The sequence below is a fragment of the Gymnoscopelus braueri genome (genome assembly GCF_963280865.1).
Source record: "Gymnoscopelus braueri genome assembly, chromosome: 8".
Classification (NCBI taxonomy): Eukaryota; Metazoa; Chordata; class Actinopteri; order Myctophiformes; family Myctophidae; genus Gymnoscopelus; species Gymnoscopelus braueri.
The window spans coordinates 6,780,922-6,800,245 of record NC_137609.1 but is presented as its reverse complement, the minus strand read 5'-3'; the positions used below and the strand labels follow the sequence as shown (position 1 = coordinate 6,800,245).

The window sequence follows — 19,324 nt, the reverse complement described above, 5'->3', positions numbered from 1 at the left end:
ATTTTACACTTTGGGCCGAGTGCCGCGCTACGAGCTTGTAGATCTGCAATTTTTGAAAAATCGTGAAAATGTGTGCAAATCTTTGAATATAAATACTTTTAAAGCGAACATTTTTAACTCAAATCTTTGCTTCTGGGGGGTCCCTGGAACCACATATGTTGATGGGGGTCCGCGGCCAAATACATATAATTTTGGGGGTCCTTGACATGAAAAAGATTGAGCACCACTGATATAGAAACATACGTTTTTCAGAATACTGTTGAGATTTAGGAGACATGTAGAATCGGCTTCAGGTCTCAATGGGTTAACCCATCTCTGGCCCGGCTGCTTGATGCGCCAATTACTAGCTCACTATTTTTAAATATGGTCTTTGCAGGGAAATGGGCCACAAACTTCCAAAATCACACCAAAACAAAGAGCACAAGTGTAATGGAGCGGTTGCAGTGCCAGCAGAATGACTGAGAAAAGACCTGCGCAGCATTTCAGCTTCTTATCATCAACACTCCAAAGCTTACCACAGGTGCATGAACTGTAAACGATGACGGTCACCTTATCGAACATTTCAAATAAATTGCAACCTCAAAAACAAGTAGCTGGAATTTTGTAAGTCACAATATTATCCACTTAAGCCACATCTAAAAAAATTGCAATCTACAAAAAAAGTCAATCGACAAGCCCGCATGGCAAAAACACATATGTGAGCTTGTAGTTCTGCTAATTTTCCGAATTTTTGCCTATGACGACATCCCCAAAATAGGGATGGCGGGTACAAAGAGGTCAAGCAAAAGAATCAGTTTTAATCTATGTAGCCGACTACCGCGTAAGCCTCCTGTACAGCCCGAAGGTGTAGGCTATCAAAGGCAAGTCATGAAAGGCTAAGCAGGAGATAAGCGCGAGTAAATATAGCAGGTAAGTGGCGTGTAATCCATTTTGTTATCCAATGAGCGCTCATTTCCTCAACCCCATGCTGCGTGGTGGAGAGGGCTGGATCACGGTACTGTACACAGCTGAGGACACCAGTGAATTAGGTTGTTCCCAGAATAAATTTATTCAAGTTACCATACAAACCTACTGAATGACAGAAGGGAGGTATCAGAGTTTTCTTTTTTTTAACAGGAATGACATTGGTAAAGAGGTTGTGGAACGTTTAAAATGGATAAAAGGAAATGAACATCGTACAGCCATTGCCGACAACTAGTGGTGAACCGCTATAGTTTTGTTCCCATAAATAAGGCAGAATGCAGAGTTCTTAGAAATGGAAAGTTATGTTACATTTAGCCAAATCTGGACAGTGATGTTTACAAAAAAAAGGATTTAGAGGACTTTCTTCAGCTCGTCGTACAACACCAGTACGAAAGCGCCGCCCATGCCTCGGAGAACATTGGACAACGCTCCCTTGAAGAAGGCCTTGCCGCCCTCATCGCGCGCAATCTTCTTCCAGCAGTCGATGGTCCCACTGTACATAATGTCGGCTGGGGGGGATAAAAGAAACACACACAAAAAAAGTTAATTGTCAGAAAAGTCACTCAAATGAAAAATAAAACGCTTTTAAAAATATGTTTATTTTCTTTTGCCAAGACGACAAAATACGTTCTTTTGAACCACGTGAAACTATAATCTATAACAGTGGTTCTCAAAGTGGGGTTGAGGGAACCTCAGGGTTCCTTGAGTGGGTTCTAAGAGTACACTCAAGAGTTACGGGGGCTTTGATATTAAAAAGTTTGAGAACCACTGATCTTGGTAAAAAAAAAAATATATATATATATATATATAAATATATATATATACATATTCACACATCATCATCATCATTCTGAACACCTGCGATTCACGCATGTAGAGAAAAGACAGCTTACCTCCTTTGCGGCCAGACTGCATCATCATGCGTCTGCGGACAGTGTCGAAGGGGTAGGAGGTCAGACCGGCCACGGCGGTCACAGACTGTGCGATGGCCCAGCTGACTAAGATGCTAGACTTGGTTCCCTCTGGGAGCATACCTGTTAGGCAGAGGACGAAGAAGAAGGGGCCATTCAGTCACACATTGGGCTTCCAATGAAGAAACAAAAGGTGCATATAAGATTCATCATGACTTGCATACATCAACGACTTGGAACTCTAGCGTACCCTCCCTATACTGGAGCGTGCCGTAGACTCGTAACAAGCTAACATTCGGCGAAAATAGCCGATCTACAAGCTCAATAACTTTGCAAGCTTTGCGCCAATTTTTTTTTTTTACGTGTTTTGAGTTCACGAGTTCATGTTTCCTCTGCTTGTCGAGATCTTGCACTTGTAAGCCGCTGTGGATGAGAGCATCTGCTAAAATGACTTAAACTGTAATTGTAAGATTTGATGTAGAGGGAGGAAAAGGAGCGGTCCTGGTGCAGAGCCCTGGGGGACCCTGGTCAACAAAGTATACAGGGTTTAAGCGTTTAAAAAGACAAGAGAAACGTCTACAGACAAAGCTCCTGCCCGTGGAGAATCAATCGATCTTCCATCAATCGATCGAACCTACCCTTGGCTGTGTCGTAGATGCCAAAGTAGGCGGCCCTGTAGATGATGATGCCCTGGACGGACACGTTGAAGCCCTGGTAGAGGCCTCTGAGACCGTCGGACTTGTAGATCTTGCCCAGGCAGTCTCCCAGGCCGTTGAACTCTCTGGTGGCGCCGGCCTTGCCGATGTCGGCGGCCAGACGGGTTCTGGCGAAGTCGAGTGGGTAGACGAAGCACAGGGAGGTGGCTCCGGCGGCGCCGCCGGAGGCCAGGTTTCCGGCGAAGTACCGCCAGAACTGGGCGCGCTTGTCCACGCCGTCCAGGAAGAGCTTCTTGTACTTGTCCTTGAAGGCGAAGTTGAGGGCCTGAGTGGGGAAGTATCTGATGACATTGGCAAGGTTACCCCTCCAGAAGGCCATGAACCCCTGCTCCTTGGGGATACGGACGATGCAGTCGTAGATACCCTTGTACTGCATATCTGCTGTGATCTGCTTGCTGGCATGTTGGACCTGCAGCGATCAAATAAACACAAAACATGGAGGCACATGGTTAGAGTATGAAGGCTGGAGTGGACACAACATTCAACAGGCCGTCTTGTCCCGTCCCGTGTTCCCCTTGTTGTGACCTTGGCACCGGTCCACTGCCAGTGTCACGTGAACACAGCCACTAGACAGCCAGCTGACACTGACCAGGAGTCACTAGAATCACCTATTAGCAATTTCATTCAATTCGCCAAAGAGTCTTCATTGACTTTAACATGACACAGTCAGAGAGAGAGCTAGCTTCCCAACAGGTCAGGTATACATTAATGTGACTGACTAGATAAATGTCCCAACAGGTCATTTAGTAGAAAAGCTTTGGGTGAAAAAGATGAGCAAAGTTGGCATGGAGCCACCAGGGCAGGATGATGATGATGAACCCGGGCTGGAAGTCACTGTCTCCGGGCCGGCGGTTCATCTAATATCCACCCGGATACTTCTTTAATTAGCCACCACCATCTTAAATAGTCCCTCCACCATGAAAAAAACAAAACAACGAGCAACTAAAAAAAATCTACTTATTGCCAAATACAAAGCAATTAAGTGACACTGCTTTATTAAAGAAAACACCTGTCATTTATGTACAAAGTGTTCATCCAATGTCACCGGTAGATGGTTTGCCCTTTGTTAGCCGCCTGCCTCTTAGCATGTGTCAGGCTAACTAGCTGCTAGCTGTCAGGCTCGTGTTGTAGGTCATTCCACATCCACTGATGACCTCGAATTCCTACAACCCATCTTCCACACACCAGCACCTCAACCAGGCACAAAAAACACAGAAACGTGGACATTTCAAGTGGTAAAATGTAATTTAAAAAAAAAGAAACAAAACTAACATATGTGATCTGTACTATGAGGAAACTGTAACATGATATTAGCCTGTGTTAGCTTAGCTGCTGCTGTAGCATCAGATCAGATGTGGCTGGCTGTGGCTGTGGAATGCAGGAAGAGCTAATTGAACTTCCCTACAAAGTCAAAGTGTAATAACTACGTTATTAGACACACACTACTTATCAGTGCATCCCAAAGGTCAAAATAATAATGTGATTTTGGGGGATAAAAAAACTATTACCTCTAGAACAGATTTACAATTAGTGTAATAACACTTATATAAGATGATATCTCATTTGGCAGACCGGTTGAAACACATTTTTAAACCCATTTATCAGTCAATATGTTTTTCATAGTTACTTCGTTTTTACTGCCACTTATAGGGCTTTAATTGTAGGCAAGAAAATCTAGCCGACATTGAACTAATGCAGGAAGCTAACAGCTAGAGGCTAACAGCTAGCCGACATTGAGCTTCACTCTCTCCCCCTCTCTCTCTCTCTCTCTCTCTCTGAGTGTAGGTCTCTCTACCTGAAGGAGAAGCTTCACTCTCTCGATGGGCGCCACGGCTGTCTTGGAGATGGCGGCGGAGATTCCTCCGGCCAAGAAGTCCTTGGCGAAGCCCACGGCTGCGTCATTCATGCTCATGGTGGCGGTTGCTTAGGGGATGTTTCAGATTCAGATAAAACAGATAATTATAACCCCCACTGGCCCTCCGTCCTGGTTCCTTTAGCTTCACACACACACACTCCGACGAAATGGCCGATGCTGAAGGCTGAGAGGGGTTTTATCAAAGGCGAGGGAGGACCGGCGGAGGCGGGAGAGATCGCGATAAGAGACGGGAATCACGGCAGTCTCGGGAGGTGGATCCTCATTGGTCCATCCCCCCCCTCCCGGGCCCCCCACACGCAGTGGTGTGAGAAGCATATAAGTACTCGCATTTTTGTACTTTAAGTAAAAGTGCCAATACTGCAATGTAAGAAATACTATGTTACAAGTATAAAGTCCGGAATTCAAAATGTACTTACTTTTCAGTATGAATTGAGTACATGGGGACCCCATTTGAAACAAGCCATTAGGCTCATGGGCATCTATTTAGTTGACCTTGTATTTAAACTGTACTTTCATGTGCTTTTTTCTGCAAACTTCTAAATAAAGTATTCAATCAATCAAAACTTGAGTAAAAGAACAACAAACGTATTGGTATCAAAATGTAAAGGTACTGAGAGTAGAAAGTACTCATTATGCAGAATGTCAAGTTTTAAAATGTGTAAAAACCTTTTGAAAATAGCAGATCTACAAGCTCACAATGCGTCACATCACGATGCATTGTGAGCTTGTAGATCTGCTATTTTCAAATGGCCTAAATGTATATAGGGCTGAAGTGTTTAATGCATGTTTGGTAACAATAATCAAAATCTACAAAGTAACTAATAACTAAAGTTTTCAAATAGTAGTGGAGTAAAAGTACAATATTTGTCTCTAGATGTAGTGGAGTAGAAGTAAAAGTACTGAAAATCGGATATACTCAAGTAAAGTCAAAATACCTCAAAATTGTACTTAAGTACAGTACTTGAGTAAATGTACTTAGTTACTTTACGCACCCGGCACCCCCCGGTCCACGTGACTGGAGGATGTGCGAGGAGGAGGGGGGTGTGTCGGTGTGTGTGTATGTGTGACGTGTGACCTTAGAGAAGATTGCGTAACACCGCTGGATTTTAATACGCTTTAGTTGCGCGCCGGTCACGTGCAAATCGCTGATCTGCAAGCTCACAGCGCGTCGCTCTGTGACGTGCTGTGAGCTTGTAGATCAGCGATTTGCTGTGCGCAGGAGCACCGGCGCGCAGCTACTAAACTAGACGACGGTTTTGACGTGTTTATGTGAGTCATAGAGTGAGTCCTTAGCAACCAGAGACCATAGGCTACTATGAGAGAAGATGGCTTCAGGCTGTTAGAACTAACTTCACAAATTGCGTGTCTGAGTAAAGTTACACCCAAAGACTGTTTCACAAACAAGATAATCCATAACAGACAGTGAGTCACATCACAGAGAACCAGGCAGCCGACATGGCATTCATTTCACTGTAGACCAACAATGGTGCAGTGACTCATAATAGAAGACATCCATTCCATAGTGAAGGAGGGACCAGAGCACCAGAAGTGGGATTTTTCCCGTTAGAGTGCTAGTTATTCTAAACAGAATTGAGTCTATTGATTTGAGTATGTGAGGACCCCAATTGAAACAAGCCAGTGACTTTTTTGGGCTATTCAATCCTATTTAGTTGACCTTGTATTTTGAACCGTACTTCCATGTTTTTTTTTCTCTGCAAACTTCTAAATAAAGTATTTTAAAAAAACGGAAACACAATAAAAATGGGTGATTTTCTCCTGTGACCACTGTAGATATACATGTTGAAGGTCACCTAGGTGACATGCAGCAGTTTCACTGTTGTTTGTCATTGACATGGAAATGACTGACGTTGTTGACGTGAGCTGTCTGCTTTACGTCATCATAAATCCACCAACTGATGATCTTACTTACTCTATGGCTTTATACACCATTCATTCACTGTAGCCTACTGTATACTCTATCATACTGTAGTAGGCTACTATACTCCGTAGTGCATTGGTTCTCAAAGTGGTGTCCGGGGACCCCCAGGGCAGGGGTCCTTGGGGGAGTATCAGGGGGTCCCAAGCAAAATGTGTTCATAAAGCAATTTTAACCCCTTTATACATATTTTATACTTTGGCTATTCAAAAATAGCAGATATACGAGCTTGTAGCTCTGCAAAAAAAAATCGTGAACATTTGTGCAAATCTTTGAATATATATATTTAAAGTGAACATTTGTGACTAACATCTTTGCTTCTGGCAGTCAAAATATTTTGAGATGGGGGTCCGCGGCCAAATACATATCATTTTGGGGGTCCTTGACATGAGAAAGTTTGAGAACCACTGCTGTAGCCTCCTGTATACTCTATCATCATACTGTATAGGCTACTACTCTGTAGGCTACTGTAGCACTGTAGACTACTGTACTGTATATAAACAACTCTACTCTGCAGAGCCTTATCATTACTTTGTATATCATGATAATTTCTTACTACAACCTGGCAGCATGCCAGCTAGGTTATGGACCAAGTTGGCAGATAATGCACAAGAAAACAGAGAACTACCCGTGTCTGCATAGTGTATTGCAAGACCAAAGTTTATTTGTAGTCATGCCATGCGCTATGTATATGTTGTGTGTTCTTGAGATGCCACAGTGTGATATGATCCCAGCTGTAGAATTTGACCTGGGTGCTGTGAGCCTGACATTAGTGCATGTGTGTGTGACAAACGGGGCCATGTTGAGGGCCAGCCTGATATACTGCATGTAGCCTATGTTATATTGTTTTTAGTTGTTTTTTTTAAACTTTTATTTACCCAGACAAGAAGGTTCACAGAAGGTTCACTGAGAACTATTCTCTTTTTCAGGAACGCCCCACTTCACACAGACACACACACATTAAAACCTGGGAGCTGCCCAGTCCACAGTCTTTTATTTTTTAAAGATACATTTTTGGCCTTTTTCTGCCTTTATTGATAGGACAGTAGGCTGACAGGAAATGGAGAGGTGACACGCAGCAAAGGTCGTCGGGATTGGGAGTCGGACCAGTGACACGCTGTCAAGCTATTATCAGCCTATGTGGTATGCGCCTGGACCACTAGGCCAGAGGGTGCCCTACATCCACTGGTCTATACTGTTGTGTTGGCCACTGAGCAGCTCCACTGGAGCAGTTGGGGGTTAAAGTGCCTTTGCTCAAGGGCATTTCAGCTGTGTTGGGGGGGGGAGTGGTTGCCATTCACTTCCCCACTCAGACTTTTTTTCTGCTGGTGCAGGGAATCGAACTGCAAACTGGCTTTTCTAACCTTTAGGCCACCATCGCCCCATGTATAGTATGTATAGGCTACGTATGTATGTACCAGGGCCGAGCAGAGACCACTGGAGGGGCAGGTGCTGCCTCAAAGATTATAAAAGGACACAATATGTGTGTGTTTGGGGGTCCCTCGTGCCATTTCACACCAGAAATGTAATACATAATGGAAGCAAGATGTTCCACAATAATTGTATTACTCTGGGCTATCTTCTCTGCCTCCTCCTGCATCTCTACCACAAACAGCCTAACATGTTCACTTTAAGATGAGGGAAAACTAAAGCCAGGAGCCAGTTAACTTAATTATCACATTGATTGGAAATAGGGGAAAACAATTACAATGTATTGATGGGGGAGTGAATTTACCATGCGTGCTGAGTGCATGTCTCAAGTTCTTTGCAATGCAGCTGCATTGATTAATGAGGTAGGTGACATCACTGCATCAGGTGAAAAGTGAAACTAAAGCTGACTGATGGCAGCCAGCTCATTTTAATTATAATATCATTATAAATAATAATTATGATAGTGAAAAATGTTCTTCTTGATGAGGGCCACAGTCACGGGTGTTGGACATCAGAGGCAAAGGGGCAGGTGCCAAAGCACCCCAAAGACCCCCCCCCCTCCTGCACGTGCCTGGTATGTACTGTAGGCCTACTGTATGTATATATATAGAGTCTATAGAACGGAGATGGGGCCTCCAGGAAGGTATAGATCAGAGAACACATAAAACACGACCTTCCCAGTTGTGGATTTATTTACAGTTTTGGTCTACAACAAAAATACAACTAAAGTACTGTACATACTTCGATGCAAATAAGGACTGTAATATCATGTCTATAACCAAGAAGTAACAACAAACAACGTACTGGTAGCAGACTGCTCAAGGCCTATAGTTATAAGCTAAACACAACAGAGATAAAGATGCAGTCACTAAATAAACACTGCCTAGTCCACAATAACATAAACACACTCATCTTTGGGCGTCCACACACAACTAAGCTCAACCTGTGGGTCGGGAACCCCAGGAGGGTCGTCACTTGACAGCGAAGTGACAATTTAAGGACTTTTAAGACCTTTTTAATACCAAAAAAAAAGTTAAATACCATTGCTGCAACAAAAGTAATCAACAAACTATACTAGAAAAACTGGTCAAACATTGGCCAAATTGTGTGTGCGTGCGTGCGTGCGTGCGTGCGTGCGTGCGTGCGTGCGTGCGTGCGTGCGTGCGTGCGTGCGTGCGTGCGTGCGTGCGTGCGTGCGTGCGTGCGTGCGTGCGTGCGTGCGTGCGTGCGTGCAGCGTGCGTGCGTGCGTGCGTGCGTGCGTACGTGTGTGTGTGTGTGTGTGTGTGTGTGTGTTTATATTTGGCAGCCTCGGACATACCCACATACTGGTTGTTAGAGGGTTTCAACAACTTGGGATGCCCAAAAAGGAGACAAAAGGGCTGGCAAAGTACTGTGCTGTCTCTGAATTGGCAGCCGCCACATATGGCCACATAATACGCCATTACTTATGCTTACGACTACTGAGTGACATGCTTATTGGATCATGAAGACATATTTCTTGATTTTGTGAATGTAACCTTAACTGTACCTTTAATATTTGTGTCCTTGTATGCTCTCCTTTATGTGGACATGAATACATTGTTAAAATGTGTGTGTGTGTGTGTGTGTGTGTGTGTGTGTGTGTGTGTGTGTGTGTGTGTGTGTGTGTGTGTGTGTGTGTGTGTGTGTGTGTGTGTGTTACGACTGGGGTCGTATTTGAGGTTATTATTATGAGTTAGTCCTAGTGTGGAAGAGTGTGTGTGTGTGTGTGTGTGTGTGTGTGTCAGAGGTGAGATGGTGGAAATGAAAGGAATGTATGCAAATTCAGGTGTGCCATTCCCGGAAGGCGATTGGTGGGGCGTTCATCCAAGCCGGCCAGTGATTGGTGGGGAGCTCACAGGAGTGCTGCCTTCCAAGTGGCTAATAGGGTGGAGGCTCCCTATATAACAGGAGCACAGATTTAAGTGCGGCATGCAGGGGGCAGGAACCCGTCTTCCTCCGCTTCCAACTGGCCACCACACCTTATGTTTTGTTACTTATGAGTTCTGTGATTTGACCCAAGTTATTTTCAGTTGATCCTGAGGTGATTGTTTCTTTTGCTTATTGTTTATGATAGGAAGGTAAGCTATTGTATTATTGGTTATTTTGATAGGTAAGATATATTACTTTCCAGTTAGTGATTTGTTACTTTAGTTCCTCAGTGAGTTATATACCCTTATGACCCAAACTTATGTTACTCTTGTGTTATTACTTTATACATTTGTAAATAAACCATTGTTATATTTTTGCACTTCAACCCTTTGTTTGTGTGGCTACTTGGGAGTTGGGGAAGGCGGGAACATTTTCGTGTGTGTGCCTGAAGAGTTTAGAGTGAGACAAAGCTGTAATCCTTAAAGGGATATTTCACTCTCAAACATGTTTGGGGTCATTTTTACTTTCAATACTCAGGCTTAAGTGAGCCCCCCCCCCCGGCAGTTTTTAAGTTGCTTGATTCAGTATTTAGATAGCATGGCTATTTGATATTCTAGAAGCAAATCTTTACAGTGAGAAAATGGCAACAAGTCATCAAAAGTCAACCAAAGAACAAGATTTTTGTACAGGATCTCCTCTCTGGTCAGTAAGAATACATTGAGGACTCTAACAGGAGCACTCATCCAATGTCACTTAGACTACGGATGCACTTCATGGTACCATAGCACTATAAAGGCCTTAAAAACAAGGCTCCAGACATCCCAAAATAAACTGGTCAGGCTACTGCTTGGCCTCACACCTACAACTCATCTAGCCCCTGCTCACTTTGCTAGGGTGGGATGGCTCAGGGTAGAGGACAGAGTACAACAACTTGCAATTGGCCTGGTCTACAAGATACACTACACCACAAAGACACCCATGTACCTGTCAAACTACTTCAAAAACGTCAATGACGCCCACAATCACAACACCAGAGGGAGCTACACAAATCACACAGATTTGGCTCGATCAAGGGATACAATTTGTTCTACTGTTATGCCACTAAAATGTGTAACCAACAGTTATAAAAACACGTGAATCCTTACTCTCCTTCAAAACCGCTCTAAAAGAGCACTTATAGGTGGCTGCAATTCTGAAATGGCCTCTGTAAAAAGTTTGAAGTTATAATGGGTTTGTATAGGAAGGGGGTGTGTCTCATAAAATGAATATCAAATATCTCAATTCTGAATCAAACTGTCTGGGGTTAAACACAAAAGCCTGAGTAGACTTAAAATGACCCCAAACATGTTTGAAAGTGAAATTTACCTTTTATTTATTTCTGATTCCATCTTGTATTTTTAGCTGTTTGTGTAGTAGCTGCACACATTCCCTGAATCTTTGTTCTCAGTGCATACATTTATGTGCCAGTGTTATGCATAGAAAACATATTTGGAATTGTGTCCTTGTGTCACGACGGACTATTTACTCAAAGACAACACACTCCAAAGGTTAAATGGTTCAGACTGTCTTGGTCGATATTTACCACTAGATGGCAGTATGAGAGAGGCTATTTTTTATCTGGTACAATCTCGAAATAAACATATCCAGTATATGCACTATGCAGTATCTATTTGAGCAAGTTTTGCCAATAACAAATAATTAAATTACTGGAGGAATAATTGGATGTGTACCCTATAACAGCCATTGTGCAAATGTTCACATTATTTCTTTCTGTTTCCTTTATTTATTCAGGGAAGCCCATTGAGAGAAAGCTCTCTTTTTCAAGGACGCCCTGATAACAGCATATAAAACACATAGGCCTACATCATTAAAAACACAATAACAAACATTTGAATCACATTACAATGTCACAGATGCAAATATTGTGTTATATGAAACAGGTGCAGTCACTATGTAGTGTGTCCTCAAGAAGCACCCTAAATGTCTCTATTGAGACCAATAACACCAGTTTCAGAGAGTCCTGAAGTTTGTTCCATTTGTGTGGAGCATAAAGAAATGAAAGCAGTCTTTCCTTGTTCACTGCTCTTACGTGGACTGGTATATCTATAATGTGTGTTTGTGAACATGTTGAATGTCCAATAACCTTTGGTTCTATAGTTTTCAAATAATTGCAGTGGAGTAAAAGGACAATATTTGCCTCTGAGATGTAGTGGAGTAGAAGTAAAAAATATAGACAATTGGAAATACTCCAGTAAAGTAAAAGTACCTCAAAAATTTACTTACGGTAAGTACAGCACTTGAGTAAATGTACCTAGTTACTTTTTACACCACTGCCAAACAGGATATCCACTCCACATGGTGGTGCTGCTGCAATGCCAAACTGAGAGGCAATTATTGTCCCTAATGGCATGGATTCATGTTTTTTTTATCACTTCAACCCCTAGCATCCCTATTCAGGGGCAAACATTCAACAAAAATAGCAATAAATTGGCTATTTTCAGTGAAATGATTTGGTGCAGTGGGAAAAAAGGAGCAAAAAAGGACCCCGGTCAACAGAGTTTATAGGCTTTAAGTGGTTAAACAAAGCTTTCTACTGGTTTGAATTGAAACGCTGTGAGGTTGCCATGGAACTAACATTGTACCTGGGTCACTCACTGCCAGTTACTTTAATGACAGTCACTGTCCATTTACATTATCTTACTGCCACAGTTGAACAGGATGTGTGTAATCCACTAATCCTTTTGTTATCTTTTAATTACTGTAAGGACAACAGGTTAATGGATTAAAATATTTCTGAAATTGCATTTGCTCATTGTCTTTTTCTTAGAGAGAGATGTGGAGCATCTTGTTTCTTAACCCCACTATAGTGTTTTATTCTCATTACACAAATAAACATCATTTAGGTTCTGAGAACCTAGAGTTTGGAGATTGTTTGAGTTGTGTAGCGATGTAGAATTTAGACATTGAATTGTGTGGGAAAAAATGTGGTGGAAAAAGTACTCACATTGCAGTATCAATACTGCAATACATAAATACTCTGTTACAAGTAAAAGTCTGGAATTCAAAATATACTTGAGTAAAAGTGCATAAGTATTGGCATCAAAATGTACTTAAAGTACCAAAACTCATTATACAGAATGTCCCGTTTCAAGTTTTCAAATGTATAAAAATCATTTCAAAATAGCAGATCTACAAGCTCACAATGCGTCGCGATGCGACGCATTGTGAGCTTGTAGATCTGCTATTTTCAAATGGCTGAAATGTATATAGGGCTGAAGTGGTTGATGTCTGTTTTGTAATAATAATCCAAATCTACAAAGTAACTAGTAACGGACGTTTTCAAATAAATTTAGTGGAGTAAAAGTATACCTCAAAATTGTACAGTACTTAAGTAAATGTACTTCGTTACTTTCCACCACTGGATATATGCACAGTGTAACACAAAGACAAGTGGGACTGTTCTTATAGTGTTGAAAAGTTCTGTCTCAGCTGCTGTTCAGTGATTCTCAACCTTTTGAATTTCAAGGACCCCCAGTTTGGGGCCACAGACGAGTGGGCCCCATTTGATACCATTTTTTAAAAATCTCTGGAACCACAATATAGCCTGTACTGTAAAAGAAGCGGCCCTGACATCAGTCATATCAGACGAGACATTGTGGTTGTCAGTGTTCTATAGGACCAGCTGTAGGAGTGACAAGGGACTAGAATACACAAGGAATGGGAATTGGCGTGATGACTAAATTTAGAGGGAGGGGGACTCGGGGGAGGAGAAATAACTCTCAGAATGAAAGTGATCGGTCAGTGGCAGATTTCTTGTGTACCGTAGTGTCAGTGTCGGTCAAAGAATGACCCCCCACAAATTGTCACATGTTTTATGCTTTTTAAATATTCATTTCATAATGATAATAGTCAACTTTTAAACTGTGCTGCTTGGAGATGTTTGCTTTGGCTTGTGGCTGTCATACTGTACATCTTAGCTTAGCTTTTGGAAGTTGTATGGCATTAGCCTACCTTCACTTCTAAAAGTGAAGTTATGTGCACAACTGATCTCCTCAAAGAGATAGTTTAGGTGTAATTACACAAGGTAATGAGGTACTCACTATAATGATGCATGTACAATTATCTTATGCGGAGAGACCTGAAATAGCTCTTTAATGTACAGTATAGTAGCTGCAAGAAGCCTGAAGTTATTTCCAAATGTACTTCCTTTATTTTGCAGTCCCCTGTAATGAAGAAACCTCACTTATATTTGTAGTCAATGTGTTTGAGGGATACTTTACCTTTGGAAATCATAAGGCATGACATATATAGCCTACATAGAACTTACTTATTGCTTACTCCTGTTCGTCCGCTATGGGTCATAACATAAGGCTTCAATGAGCGCTCTCCATTGCATTGGGTCAGCATGTTGCGCCTCTCTCCCCAGCTCTGGTCCATAGCGTTAGAAGGAGTTCTCCTTAAGGAGAACTCCTTCTAACGCTATGGACCAGAGCTACTCTCTCCCCATGACAGGTTTTCTTTTGCCTGGTGGTAGTGTCCATCTTAAGGTCACCTTTGTGATGCGGTCCTGCTCCGTCCTCAGCACATGTCCTACTAGCCATCTAACAGTGGTGTAAAGTAACTAAGTAATTTTGAGGTACTTTTACTGGAGTATTTCCAATTTTCAGTACTTTTACTTCTACTCCACTACATCTCAGAGGCACATATTGTACTTTTACTCCACTACAATTATTTGAAAACTTTACTAGTTACTTTGTAGATTTGGATTATTATTACAAAACATACATTACCCACTTCAGCCCTATATACATTTCGGCCATTTGAAAATAGCAGATCTACAATCTCACAATGCGTCGCGATGTGACGCATTGTGAGCTTGTAGATCTGCTATTTTCAATGATTTTTAGACATTTTATTCATTAGAAAACTTGTGAAATGGGACATTCTGCATAAGGAGTACTTTCTACTTTTGGTACTTTAAGTACATTTTGATACCAACATTTTGATACTGTTTTCCTTTGTACAGTTACAGTTGTTGGAGATTGTTATTTGGCCAAAAGATCTGTTATATTTGTCAGAGGCATCTGTTGTGGAACACTTCCATTCTCCTCATGTCGGTTTTGACCACTCGCCAGCTCTCTGAACCATACAGCAGAAATGACTTGACGTTGCTGTTATATACAGTATAGGAGCATGCATGTATCTTCGTTTTAAGGCTCCATTGCTTAGATGTCCAGATGGAACGGAGTTAGGAGAAGGCACCCTGAGCCTTTCCCAGCCTTGCCTTGATGTCTTTTTTGATGCCCTGCTGTCCTTGATGAGGCTGTTGCCTACAGTATGTATACTGTATACTGTATATATTGGGGATCCAGTGAGATGATGTCCAGGCCTATATTCCATTAATGCCACTTAAGCCCGGCCTATACTTGCTTCCCCCAGGGTTCTATGGACCTGCTTAATTTTCCCTCAACAACAAATATTCGACAAAAAGAGGCGATCTACAAGCTAACAATGGATCGCAAACACACAACATGTTGTTTTCGCCGAATGTTTTGCCGATGAAGGTTTACCCCAAAATAGCAATGCTAGGGTTCATGTGGTAATATTATCAGCTTGATCGGAACCCTCTGCTAGGAGGTGCATTGAAATACCTCTCAAACCAAAGGATTTACTCTTTTTAAAGAGCCTATAGTGTAAATATTATTTAAAAGAGGCTTCTGCAGACATTATTCAGGTAGACATTATTCAGTCAGTATAACCAGCCTTCGAACCTACGTCTGAACTTGAATTTGACCACTGTAACTGAATGGGTCGACTTCATGATTTTGACTTGACTTGACAAATTGTCTGAGTTGTTGGAGATGGCTTGGACATGTGCAGAGGAGGGATGAGGGGTGAGGGGTGCATTGGGAGAAGGGTGCTGAAGATGGAACTGCCAGGCAAGAGGAGAAGTGATGAAAGGCATAGAGGAGGTTCATGGACGCGGTGACAGAGGACATGGTGACAGAGGACATGTAGGTGACAGAGGACATGTAGGTGACAGAGGACATGTAGGTGACAGAGGACATGTAGGTGACAGAGGACATGTAGGTGACAGAGGACATGCAGGTGACAGAGGACATGTAGGTGACAGAGGACATGTAGGTGACAGAGGACATGTAGGTGACAATGGACATGCAGGTGACAGAGGACATGTAGGTGACAGAGCACAATGTAGGTGACAGAGGACATGTAGGTGACAGAGGACATGCAGGTGACAGAGGACATGTAGGTGACAGAGGACATGTAGGTGACAATGGACATGCAGGTGACAGAGGACATAGGTGACAGAGGACATGTAGGTGACAGAGGACATGTAGGTGACAGAGGACATGTAGGTGACAGAGGACATGTAGGTGACAGAGGACATGTAGGTGACAGAGGACATGTAGGTGACAATGGACATGCAGGTGACAGAGGACATGTAGGTGACAGAGGACATGTAGGTGACAGAGGACATGTAGGTGACAGAGGACATGCAGGTGACAGAGGACATGCAGGTGACAGAGGACATGTAGGTGGTATGGAGTGACTGAGGACGATGCAGAGAACAGAGGCAGATGGAAACAGATGATCGGCTGTGGTGGAGACCCCTGAAGGGAATTAGTCGAATGAAGAAGAATAATCAAATTGTCAGTGTTCTTATCAGCAGGTGAGAGGTTGTTTTTCACTAACACACGCACACACACACGCGCGCACACACACGTGCACACGCACGCACGCACGCACGCACGCACGCACGCACGCACGCACGCACGCACGCACGCACGCACGCACGCACGCACGCTCTCTCTCTCTCTCTCTCTCTCTCTCTCTCTCTCTCTCTCTCTCTCTCTCTCTCTCTCTCTCTCTCTCTCTCACACACACGCACACACACTCTCTCTCTCTCTCTCACTCTCTCTCACACTCTCTCTCTCTCTCTCTCTCTCACTGTCTCATACACTCTCTCACTCTCTCTCTCTCCCTGCAAAAACAACACCCCCACCCCGCTCAGTGCTCGGCAGCTGCAACGATGGAACAACTGGAAGATTTCAACCCCCCCCCCCCCCTCCCTCAACCCCCCGGGTCCCAAGCATGCTGTAAACTGATATGAATGGAAAGAACAGCAGGACTTTACTGCAGAGACAAGTCCCCAAGACAAAGCACTGAACTCTGCAGCACCACGGGGCCCTTTGGACAGCCTAATACCTTAACATTATATATATAACTCTGCTGCACCACAGGCCCTTTGGACAGGCTAATACCTTTACATATGTACATTAACAGCATCCCTCTAGATTCTAGAGGAACATGGATCAAGTGTTTGGCCTATTGTAAGCAATAAAAGAACAATTACATGGACCCTGAAGGACTTTATGGAACTGTCTACTTTTCCTGTTTAGGAACTATAAGCAATCCATTCTCTTTTTCCATGTTTTCCATTTTCTTTTTTTGTTTTGTGTTTTCTTTGCTGGGAAGAAATAATGCGCCAGTCCTCAAGACGACTTAATTAGTTTAATAGCTTATATCTGTTTAAAAAAAAAAAAAATTAAGTGAACCAGTCAGCTCCATTCATTGTCATAGGGTTACACTCTCAGGAATGGAGATGGAGATGATCGGCGATAGACTACTAGACGGTCCATCCATCATCTTATGCATCACGTTGTAGATTATGTCTATCAGTTATTCGGTCAGCGACAGCCTTAAAAACAAGGCTCCAGACATCCCAAAACAAACTGGTCAGGCTACTGCTTGGCCTTGCATCTACAACTCATTTAACCCCTGCTCACTTTGCTATGGTGGGATGGCTCAGGGTAGAGGACAGAGTACAGCAACTTGCAATAGGCTTGGTCTACAAGATACACTACACCACATAGACACCCATGTACCTGTCAAACTACATCACATACATTAAAGACGTCCACAAACACAACACCAGAGGCAGCTCTCCTAATCACGTTCAACCCAGATTTGGCTCAAACAAGGGGTTAAATTCGTTCTCCTGCTATGCCACTAAAATGTAAAGGAGTGTAAATCCCTACTCTCCTACAATTCCAAAACCGCTCTAAAAGAGCACTTACAGGTGGCTGCAATTTGAAACTGGCCTCTGTAAAAGTCAATGCCTAGACCCCCCCCCACTCTCGAACTGTTTACTGTACATATTTTAGTTTTTGTTTTCTAACTATATGATGTTTTCTATAGTATTGTATATTTGTCTGTCATTCAATTTCAGTTTTGATGAATTGAGTACAAAGGACCCCAATGGAAACAAGCCATAGGACGTAGTGTCAGTATAAAATCCTCTTAGCATACCTGTTGTATTGAGCTGTACTTTCCTGTTCTTTTTTTTTTTACAAACTGCTAATAAAGTATTCAATCAATCAATCAATCAATCAATCAATCAATCAAACAAACAAACAAACAAACACACCGTCGCACGGTGGACTTAGCCGTAGAATATGACTCTTGTAGATATATTTTATGATTCTGACATCTAAGAGTCGTAGACACTATATCCCATGGACAACTGGACTTTCAGCTCCTAACCCGTCCGGGCTCCAAACATGTACAAATGCAAAAATAAAGGTGCTTACCCCAACGCCCCAAATGTTAACTAACTGTCCGGAGTTCTAGTGCAATGTAATAATCCATATTTTTCAATAAAGAAGTGTTTTAATGCCGTCTGTGGCCAATTCTGTCGGAAATTCACACCTGGCGGTAGTGACGAAGCGCATACAGAAATACAAAACATGTAAACATTAAGTCAACAAGGGCCGAGGGGGGAGACAGACGGCATTAAAACACTTCTTTATTAAATAATATGGATTATTACATTGCACTAGTACTCCGGACAGTTAGTTAACATTTAGGGCATGGGGGTAAGCACCTTTATTTTTGCATTTGTACATGTTTGGAGCCCGGACAGGCTAGGTGCTGAAAGTCCTGTTGTCCATGGAGGATAGTGTCTACGACTCTCGTAGATTGAAAATGTCAGAATCATAAAATACATCTATACTATGAGAGCCGTATTCTACGGCTACGGTGGACTAAATGAAGCCTAGCAGTGAGCTCGCCTACAGGCAGGAGTCATCATTCATTCATTCTCACTGATCTGTGGATGTTTTCTGTTCAGTTGGAGGACCAAACCAACCAATCACACCACGGCTTCATCAAGGAGACGCGCTCCTCACCATCCTATTACCAGCTGTGAGAGAGAGTGGAAGAAACAGAACAGAAGAGACTTACGACGCAACAACACGGACAACACAGGACAAGAAAGTGCAAATGCGTCATGAAACACACTTCTTGTTCTCATCTATTATTCAAACGGGAAGCCACTTCTTGGAGGCTGTACAGGAACTTTGAGGGTTAACTTTAGACCTAAATCATTGTGTGTTGTTCGTCCGTGTAAAACTAGTGATCATCCTTTAAACTGCCGAGTCCTTTTCAAGTGATGCAAATGGTGGTGCGATGAGAGAAACATCAAAGTAAACGCTTCTGATTTATAGATAGATCACACATGCATTCGTGAAAACTTGGGGGGAAAAATCTTTCCAGAGATCTCACTTTCCAGGTTATTAT

The 19,324-nt window shown here is 42.7% G+C and overlaps 1 protein-coding gene across 1 annotated transcript; it reads right to left on the bottom strand.

Moving 5' to 3' along the window:
- Positions 1-1,024: 1,024 nt before the first annotated feature.
- Positions 1,025-4,627, bottom strand: LOC308090137 (ADP/ATP translocase 2-like). Its single transcript, XM_080435184.1, has 4 exons — positions 4,386-4,627; positions 2,513-2,999; positions 1,857-1,997; positions 1,025-1,472 (listed from the first exon to the last, which is right to left on the bottom strand). Exons 1-4 carry the CDS (start codon positions 4,500-4,502, stop codon positions 1,315-1,317), a joined length of 903 nt encoding a protein of 300 aa, XP_080291310.1. The 5' UTR covers positions 4,503-4,627; the 3' UTR covers positions 1,025-1,314.
- Positions 4,628-19,324: the final 14,697 nt, after the last annotated feature.

Excerpts from the sequence above, each read along its gene's own strand:
- LOC308090137 (XM_080435184.1), bottom strand. The coding sequence starts at position 4,502 with ATGAGCATGAATGACGCAGCCGTGGGCTTCGCCAAGGACTTCTTGGCC. Across the intron at positions 3,000-4,385 it reads GAGTGAAGCTTCTCCTTCAG|GTCCAACATGCCAGCAAGCA; the intron begins GTAGAGAGACCT and ends TGATCGCTGCAG. Across the intron at positions 1,998-2,512 it reads CATCTACGACACAGCCAAGG|GTATGCTCCCAGAGGGAACC; the intron begins GTAGGTTCGATC and ends TCTGCCTAACAG.